This window comes from Hypomesus transpacificus, unplaced genomic scaffold, assembly GCF_021917145.1.
Source record: "Hypomesus transpacificus isolate Combined female unplaced genomic scaffold, fHypTra1 scaffold_31, whole genome shotgun sequence".
NCBI lineage: Eukaryota > Metazoa > Chordata > Actinopteri > Osmeriformes > Osmeridae > Hypomesus > Hypomesus transpacificus.
Genome location: NW_025813837.1, coordinates 1,410,764 through 1,420,592, shown reverse-complemented (window position 1 = coordinate 1,420,592; position 9,829 = coordinate 1,410,764). Strand labels below are relative to the sequence as shown.

General features: G+C 50.7%; 1 protein-coding gene across 1 annotated transcript; it reads right to left on the bottom strand.

Annotated features, from left to right (window-relative positions):
* Window positions 1-17: 17 nt before the first annotated feature.
* Window positions 18-9,183, bottom strand: plat (plasminogen activator, tissue; the record flags this gene model as incomplete). Its single annotated transcript, XM_047015613.1, has 10 exons — window positions 9,048-9,183; window positions 4,527-4,610; window positions 4,199-4,241; window positions 3,809-3,943; window positions 3,329-3,439; window positions 2,085-2,259; window positions 1,657-1,748; window positions 1,277-1,451; window positions 1,080-1,165; window positions 18-364 (listed from the first exon to the last, which is right to left on the bottom strand). Coding segments are annotated over exons 2-10 (1,227 nt in total), but the record flags the coding sequence as incomplete, so codon positions are not given.
* Between the last annotated feature and the right edge of the window lie 646 nt (window positions 9,184-9,829).

Here is a 9,829-nt window from a genome sequence, read left to right as displayed (position 1 = left end):
AGAGAGATGGAGGGAGGGAAGTAGAGAAAGAGGAGGAGAAGAGAGCGTGAGACAGAATACAAACAACAGTCCACAATGGACGCAGTATTATGGGATGTCCGACATAGTGAGGGTTCTGGATCGAGACATGACAGAACACAAGGAGGATCAGGAAGAGGAAGGGGGGCTGACGGAGGAGAAGGAGGAGAAGGAGGAGTACGGGGTGAGGAGGGGGGGCGAGGGGGAAGAGGAGGCGCTGGAAGAAAAGAGCGGTGAGGAAGTGAAGGACGGCAATGAAGGCGTGTGGATGTGGTACCTTTGGGATTGTTGTTGTTGGTGATGGGGGCTCTAGGACCCAGCGTTGTGATGCGGCCGGGTCTACCTACTAGAGACAGGAACGAAAGACACGGCCGTTATCAGAGAGAGCGACACCACATCTCCCTCAGACCAGCTCAGACTGCCATGCTACATCGACCTCACGCTACCTCAGACTGCCATGCTACATCGACCTCACGCTACCTCAGACTGCCATGCTACATCGACCTCACGCTACCTCAGACCGCCATGCTACATCGACCTCCCGCTACCTCAGACTGCCATGCTACATCGACCTCACGCTACCTCAGACTGCCATGCTACATCGACCTCACGCTACCTCAGACTGCCATGCTACATCGACCTCACGCTACCTCAGACTGCCATGCTACATCGACCTCACGCTACCTCAGACCGCCATGCTACATCGACCTCCCGCTACCTCAGACTGCCATGCTACATCGACCTCCCGCTACCTCAGACCGCCATGCTACATCGACCTCACGCTACCTCAGACTGCCATGCTATATCTCAGGCTGCAAGAGTCCATGTATCTCTGTCTCCTGGTTACATGGAATACACCAGTTACATCAGAATGATGACAGTAGTGCTGTTATTCGCTCTCGAGATTTGACTCATTCAAATGGGTAGCACAAAGGGACACAAAGGGTCCCTTTCCGATGAGGAAGTAGATAAGGCCCAAGCAGGAACCAGAGTGAAGAGTGAAGTAACCGTTGTCCTGTAAACCATGGCAGGCTAGGGGAAGGAGGGGGGTTGTAACTCACAGCATTTGGTGATGTCACACACGTCCCAGGTGAGCTGCATGTTTTTGTAAACGTGACACCATGGGGCCCTCTCTCCGTCAGGGTTCCTGGGGGGGGGGGGGGGGGGGTCATCAGAAGGGATCAGGAAAGAGGACGAGTGTGTCTTTTTCTCTGTGTGTGTGTGGAGCGGGGGTGTAATATATTGTGTGTGTGCGTACCTGCAGAAGTTGTGACTGCCCAGGCCCAGCGTCCTGGCATCTGACCTCCATGCAGTGTAGATCTTGCGGGACACGATAGGGGAGTCCCAGGACAAGCACTGAGACCCCCCCTTAGTGACAGCTGTGGTCCCCCTGTAGGACTGTCCAGACCCCAGCACACACTCCAGGTTAGGGCCTGGAGACAGGCAGAGACAGAGAGACAGAGAGAGACAGAGAGAGACATAGAGAGAGACAAAAAGAGAGAGAGAGGGAGAGAGAGGAAGTTTATTATTTCGCAACTAGCTTTATTTTTTGTCCCAAATGTTACTACATAAAAACATATGTTCTAATACTGAGAAGCCAGATGGCTCCTAGTGAACCGGAGTGTTGGCCGTGGTTACCTGCAGGACACTTGGGCAGAGAGCACAACTCCCAGGACACCTCAATCCCTCTGTAGACATAACACCAAGGGCTGCTGTCACTGTCTGGGTTCCTGGAGTGGAGAGGGGGGGGGAGAAGAGAGGAGAGGGAAGGGAAGGAGAGGTGAGGGATGAGCTTAAAGTCACATCAGGACTACCGTTACGCCCAATCCTAAACACACTGCGCATTGAAGGTCCAGTTCAGCCTGGGTACAACATTTTACATTTACATTACATTTACATTTATTCATTTAGCAGACGCTTTTATCCAAAGCGACTTCCAAGAGAGAGCTTTACAAAGTGCATATGTCACTGATAATAACAACAAGATAGCCCCCAAAGCATTGCGGGTAGCCAAAACAAGAAGCACACATTGTGAACAACCAAAAGATAAGTGCCAAGGGTACTACCTGCAGAAGTTGTGGTTCCCCAGGCCCAGGCTGGCAGCGTCGGGCCTCCTGGCGGTGAATTTCTTCCCCCTCAGAGAGGTGGAGTTCCAGTTGATACACTCGGAGCCGCTGCGACTTATTCTCCAGGTACCACGGTAACCCCCACCCTGGCCCACCACACACTTCTCACTGGTGTCTACGAAAGGGAGGGGGGGGGACAGGGAACGAAAAAGGGGAGAGGAGGAGAGAAAGAAAGACAGAGGGGAAGGGATAAAGAGAGGGAAGACACGGAGAGAGAGAGAGGAGAGTTCAGTTCAAATGAAAAGTCGACATTGATATCAACACAGTCCAGTATGCGTGTATAAATGTACATATTGCGACGTGCGCTGCACGGGTGAAATGTCCATTCGCGCCGTATCGCAAATGACCTTTGGAAAGTGACATCAGATCAAGTGAATGACGGTCGCTATGGCAGCCGACATGTATCTGAGGTGACGGTGTCTGACACCCTTCCTCCTATCTCTAACGCCCTCCAGCTGTGCGCTCCTACATCCTGGTGACTAAGAGCGCCACAGCTAACACGACTGCGTTTGATGGTACCGCATCTACGCAATCATCCGGATGTGTCAGGCTGTTCAGGATTGTTTAGGAGAGAGTAAAAGCGTCAGAGCAATTGAGGGAGAGAGAGCAAGAAAGAGAGAGAGGGAGGGAGAGAGAGAGAGAGTTTAGTGAGAGAGAGAGAGAGAGTTTAGTGAGAGAGAGAGAGAGAGAGAGAGAGAGAGAGAGAGAGACAGAGAGAGAGAGAGAGAGACAGAGAGAGAGAGAGAGAGAGAGAGAGAGAGAGAGAGAGAGAGTGAGCAAGCGAGAGTGAGAGATGTGGTTTTGATTACGATAATCATAGTCACATGATAGGGCTGGCCCCTTGGCAGTCAAGCCAGTCCATAGTGAGTGTGAGTGTTCTGGGAATGAGCCGATGTTCGTGTCGGCGCCGAGGTCAAAGGTTTCACACCCTGACCGCGGTGACGGCGGGAGACACCTGGCGCTGACCAGCTTTCGAAACCCAAACAAGGTAGTCAGCGAGAGATGGTTACGTTTCATTCAGCTTGGTGTAGCGTTGGACAGGGTCGGACATAGCAGGGTTGGATGGAAAGTAACAGGGTCGGACGTAGCATGGTTGGATGGACAGTAACAGGGTTGGATGTAGCATGGTTGGATGGACAGTAACAGGGTTGGATGTAGCATGGTTGGATGGAAAGAGGTCTTACCGATCTCACACTGGGAGCCCGTGAAGCCTGGAGGACACTGGCACAGGTAGTCTGAGGAGTACACCGCCTCCTTACAGGTACCTCCGTTATAGCAGCGAGACACATAGCAACCTGGGGGAGGGGGGAGAGACAGGGAGAGAGAGACATGTTGGAATGATTAAACATTATGGGGGTGTTCTAGAGATTCAGTGGTAGTAACCATCCACTAGACGAGAGCAGACCAGACCAGATCAGGGCAGATTCGACCAGACCAGACTGAACTCTGCCCATCACAATGAAACAGGTAGTGAGGAGGGGTGGAGGAGGGTATGAGTGGAGACAAGGGGGAGGGTTTGGGAAAGGGAAAACGTAGAGGCCGACACAGCAGCCTATTAAGTGTGTGAGTGTGTGTCTGTGATTGATGATTGATTGTGTGTGTGTGTGTGTGAGGGTGTGTGCGTATATATATGTGCGTGTGTAGGTGTGTGTGTGTCCACTCACTGATGACGGGCACAAAGTGACAGCGCTCTCGTCCTCGCGTGGAACAGCGACAATACTCGGCGCGCTGTCCGCGCCACCTCATCCACGACTCGCCATAGTTACGGACGGCTGCCGTCTCCCCATCCACACACCTCGCTAAGAGGATGCACGCACACACACACACACACACATGGAGGGAGACAGAAAACAACATGAAGACAAGGACACACGTTTCCATGGAGGAACATACTAACACGCGTCTTCACTGGGGATGGAACAACAATGATGGATGACAAAAAGAGAGAGGGGGGGGGGGGGGTGGAGAGGGAGAGCTAGAGGGGAATGGGTTTGTGGGGGGGAGGGACACATGACGGGACACAGGAGACAGGGAAACCGTGCAGTGTCACTCACCTCTGTAATATCGAGTCCCTCTCTTGCTGCGTCTGAGCTCGACCTGCCACGCGGAGAGGGAGGAGAGGAGGAGAGGAGGAGAGGAGGAGAGGGAGGAGAGGAGGAAAGGGGAGAGGAGGAGATGTCAGGGAACAGGACCCTCTCACTAAGGTAACACACACTCACAGTAGCTGGGAGTGGACTTGCATGGAAGAGTTTCCCGCTTTTATCGAACACAGACAGACGGACAGGAAGCAGGATGGAGGACGTACTGTGCTGTTACTGCAGTAGCAGTCTGTGAGAGTAATACTGAGCATTACTTGTGGTGCGAGGTGGCTGCAGTACCTACCTCGTCCGTTAGGGCGCAGCAGAGAGCTGACAGGAATATGAAGAGTCCCAATGTTCTGTCCATGGCTGGAGACGCGCAGACTTCCTGTAACACATGAAGAAGAGTCTGATGACATACAGGTCGTGGAATACGAATGTACTCATCAGATCAAGCTAACGGTGACGGTGCCTAACACACTGCCGACTATAATCATGTATCATTCAGCAGACGTTCGAGGGTGAGGGGAGCCAACCAGGAAATGAACAATGGTCTCCCATGTCAACACAGACCAGCTCTGTGTTATCCACACTTGGCTTGGCTTCCCAACACGACGGAGGGCGACACCCTTCAACCCTTTCCCCTGCCTCCCTCTCCCCCCACCTTGACAGGGAGAAGGACAGTGAGGCACTGGGAGCATGTGTTTGGGAAACGCGAGGTCACTTCCAAGTCCCTTTAAGTTGTGGCGATTTCCTGTTGGCATACAGGAAGTTGTAGCCGCGTTTTTGCCAATCAGATAAGGGTCTGCCGAGTCGTGTTGATGTTGGCTGGTGGTTTGTGTTGACGCGGGGTAACAGTCCAGCTGTGTTCCCGTGTGGTGAGGACAGAGCAGCACATCGTCGGCCAGGTTCGTCCTGTGTAACTGAGACTCTCACATCGTCCCCACTGAGAAGCCTCGTCCTTGTGCTTGATAAGAGACCCACGAAAGTAGAAAATACCATTTTTGCCTCATCCATCGCAAAAGTTTTGGTTTGAAAACGACACTGATCCTGGTTCTGTCTCTATTCTGTCATGGGTAGCAGGGGTGTGTCCTCCTACGCCCCCCCCCCCCCCCCCCCCCCCCCCCCCGGCCCCCCCCTCCCTCCTCCACTTCTTCAATCTGTATGGTCATCGTCTTTATCATCCTATCTCATCTGTTTACCGCCCGCCCCATCCTGAGGTAAACAGGATGACGGCACATCAACATCCAACCTCTCTGCCTGAGTCCGATCAGGACACAACTGACACCCACACTATGCGGAGACACACACGCACACACTCTCTAGGAACACACACACACACACAAACGCCCACTCTGGACACGAGTGAGAAGGGGACCGTTTGGTGGCGGGAGCCTTGGTGGACGTTCCACCGCTCTGTGTTGTTGCAGCTCCAGATGGCGTTCCACTGCAGAAGGAGCTGAGCAGATGTCGGAAGACCAGAATGACTCATGAAAATTAAGAGAGAGAGAGAGAGAGAGAGAGAGAGAGAGAGAGAGAGAGAGAGAGAGAGAGAGAGAGAGAGAGAGAGAGAGAGAGAGAGAGAGAGAGAGAATGGAGGGAGAGATGAGAAAAGTGTAGGGGAAAAAACGCCACGTGGCTTACTGTCTACAAGTTTGGGTTCTGACCCCCTGCCCACCAAACACACACACACACCTACGTCCAAACCACCCAGAGCAGACGCACAGCAGAGCTCCAGGGTGCTTCGCTGTCTCCTGTGAGTAAGACTGAGTCAGCCTGGGAAACCAACGGGTGAGCGTGCGGAAGGAGGGAAGACAGATGAGAAATAAACACAGAAAGAGAAAGCGAGAAAGAGAGAAAGGTTCCAGAGACAATGTAAGTGATTCTGGGAGTGCATGCACACGCGCACACTGACACACAGCCATACACACCCACAGCACTACGGCCCACGCACAGACACAGGCCCACACACACAGCCGTCGGCTCTGAGTGACTCAGTGCGTGTGTGATTGGTCTAGTAGACAACAGCACTAGTGTTAGGATATCTGAATGAGGTAAAACTGCTTCGCTGGCAACCGCACAAAGACACACAAGCACACACTCAGCATTACACACAAACACACACACACATGCACACACCGACAGGAATGTAGAGCTAATAATCTCACAAGACACAAAGAACTGTTCATGGTTCCTTAAGAAGACTTTCTACTTGGTTTGCAGACTAGTACTAGAAACTCGTTTTTGCATTGTTCCACTTTATGCTCTCTGTCTGGCTTTCTCTGTTTCCTTTGAGAAGCCCCCCCCCCCCCCCCCCCCCATCCGGGCCCCCGGCCCCCCATTCCCCTCGCCCCCTGTCAGACCACTACATATGTTTCCTGATAAACCAGATAGTCAGTGTGCATTCTACAGTGTGTCCTTCATGTTTCTCTCTCTCTCTCTCTCTCTCTGTCTCTCTCTCTTTCTCTCTGTCTCTCTCTCTCTTTCTCTCTCTCATACACACACACACAAACTCCAGGGTCTCAGTTGTCTGTCACACAGCTGGTCTCAGGCACCAACTGTTCTCCATGCATTGTAAACACATGCACAGTCACCCACGCAAACATGCACACAAACTGTAAAACAGTCAAAAGGGTTATCCGTCTTTAGGTTTTCCAGTAAAGATGAGAGTGAAACGAATGTCCTTGGTAGGATTAGCATGGCCCTTGTCTGTTCCACCCTGCTAATTAGTGGTTTAGTCTGGGCTGTGTGGACTTGAAACACTCAAGCCTTCCCACAAGCCTCTCTGGGTCTCAGTTCTGACAGGTATAGCAGTTTTTCTCCTGCTAGACTATGATTCAGAATTGACCTTGTATGGCTAGTTGACATTCACACGACCCCCCCCCCCCCTTGAATAAACACACATACATTCAGTCTCCCACTGACCCAACCCCCCAGTCTGTGGTGGGAAGATGAGTAGAGGCCCCACCGATGACGAAGCTTTCTGTCCAACTCTCTACCACAGCCACCACAGAAGAAGAAAATATGTGTCCCGCTCTCTATCACAGCCACCACAGAAGAAGAAAATATGTGTCCCGCTCTCTATCACAGCCACCACAGAATAAGAATATGTGTCCCGCTGTCTATCAGAGCCACCAACGACAAGCCAAGAATTGGGATCAGCATGACCTGCCTTCGAACCACAGGATCTGGGATGGGATCTAGTACAATTTCTTTCTTTCATTTAGCAGACACATCCTCTTCTTCAGTGGTGTGTTGATGAACTGGTGGGACTGAATACTGCCACTCCCTCCATCACATGCATGCGCACAAACACACACACAAACATTCTCTCACACATACGCATATGCACACACACACACCTACAAACACACACACTCACCTACACAAATTATCTCACACACACTAACACACACTTCTACACGCACGTACACAAGTTCTCTCTCACACACACACACACACAGATTGTTCTGGCTCCACAGCCTTCCCAGAAAACAGAGAGGGTCTGTGGCCGCAAGCCTCGCTCTCTGACATGCAGCTGCAGAGACGCTCCAAACAGAAGAAGAGGGGGGGGGGGGGAAGAGAGTCGAAATCAACAACGTAGAGATGAAAGAGGAGGAGAGAAAGGGAGAGAGTGCACATAAGAGAGAGCGGAAAGTAGATACCTCGCGGCGAAAGGTGAAAGGAAGGCAATGGATGAGAGAGCAGAACCCCACAGGTCAGCAGGGAGGTGGTGAGTAGTCAGGGCTTTGATTGGAGAACGGTTGAGTCATCCAATACCATAGAACTCCACAGGGGAAGGACTGGAAGACAGATTAAGGCTGGCATAGCAGTGCTGGGCTGGCAGTGTGATCCAACAGTGTTACAACAGCAGTACAACAGTGCTAGAGTTAAAGCAGTGTTGTAGGAGGGTTACAGCACAGTTTAAACAGTGTTGTAGGAGGGTTACAGCACAGTTTAAACAGTGTTGTAGGAGGGTTACAGCACAGTTTAAACAGTGTTGCAGTCGTGTTATAGAAGTTAGGACCAGACCAGCCAGGAGTCATACTGCTGAGTACTAAAGCACTGAAGGGCCCCCTGAACTAGCAAACAATGACAGCTCCACGCTACCCCTGACTGACCAGAAACGCTCACACACACACACACACACACACACACAGACAATGGATACAGTAATGAACTCAGTGACCCATACCCAACCCTCAGCAACATGATATTGCCATTTTCTGAAGACAAACACAGAACCAAAGAATGAAGGTTTCCCACTGTTGTCATCCCCCCCCACACACGAACACATTAATATCTGTGACTAAGAAGTTATCTAAGAACAACGGCTGCTTAAAATTCCTGACTGACTGTTGCAAAGACTCAGAATGTGATCTCATTCCAGACTGAATATTAGCTAGATAATAGAGGACTGCTGGACCGTGACACAGTGGTAGAGAATGTTAGAATGAAGGATGGTGCAGAGAAGGAAGGGAAAGATAAGTAGACGACTGAAAGAGTGAGTAAGATGTAAGCTACTTGGTGAATTCCTCCTGCTTCTTTCACCTGGGGTATTACGTCTCTCCCACATAATACCTTACTGTAGCCTACCATAGATAGTCCCGCGCCTAGTCAGAAGGCTGTGCATGTTTTTTTTGCAAAAGTAAAGTCATTCTTTCACACAACTACACACCTGATGCGTATTGAAAGCTCTAACCTGCAGCAGATATACCTCAATACCGCAAAAATTGAATATTTTGTTAGTGGAAAAAAACAAAACTTCGATATTGCAGTGTAGCCTACGGCGACGAAAACCCCCGTTTAAAAATCCGCGTCTTACCAAGTTTTGTGCGTGCACCGGCTTGCTTCTTCTCTGTATCTCACACGTTAGAAAGCGTCCTTGGTGTTTTTTGAGTATAGTGTTCTCGATGCCAGCCTTCTCGCCGTTTTTATCCAGTGTGTGAGGAAGAGGGAGGGCGTTTGGGAATGAGCAATAGGAGACGGGAGGGCTCACAGGATGATGATGCTGCGTGGGCGGTTTCGGGACTGTCCCTACTCCCGCTGGCAGGTATCCGGCCAAAATTGTCCAAATGTTATCTTTCCAGATAATTTTGAGGTTCAATATGCAATAGTCACTATGATTTAAGACACGTTGACGTCATATTGAATGGACCAAGTGTGTACGGAATCACAAGAGACTAGCCTAACTATGTTTTTGGGCTTGATGTGTGTAAGCCTTTTCACATGCAGCATCAGTACATTGTGTGTAACCTCAAAATGTCCATAACAATTTATTGCCAAACCGGTAGAACTGTTAGTGATAGTGTCCCACAGAACCGCAAAGCTGGCATGTTTCATCATGTAAAACTGATTAGGCAAGTTACCAAACAACGCTTTCACATCCGACTGCCGCTTCAATATACATCCTATAGGCCTTAAGCATGGTGGAGGACAGTAGAGACTTGATGAAGTGGTTGGCTCCAGGGTTGATCCCATAGGACTTTAGAACCCTTCTCCCAAACCCTTCCATTTCCTCAGGAAGTCTAGTTAGCCAGTAGAATGGCACCAGGTTCTATTAGAACGCCAAGCCATTCTAATTCAACTGTTGGGTTCTAATTCAGT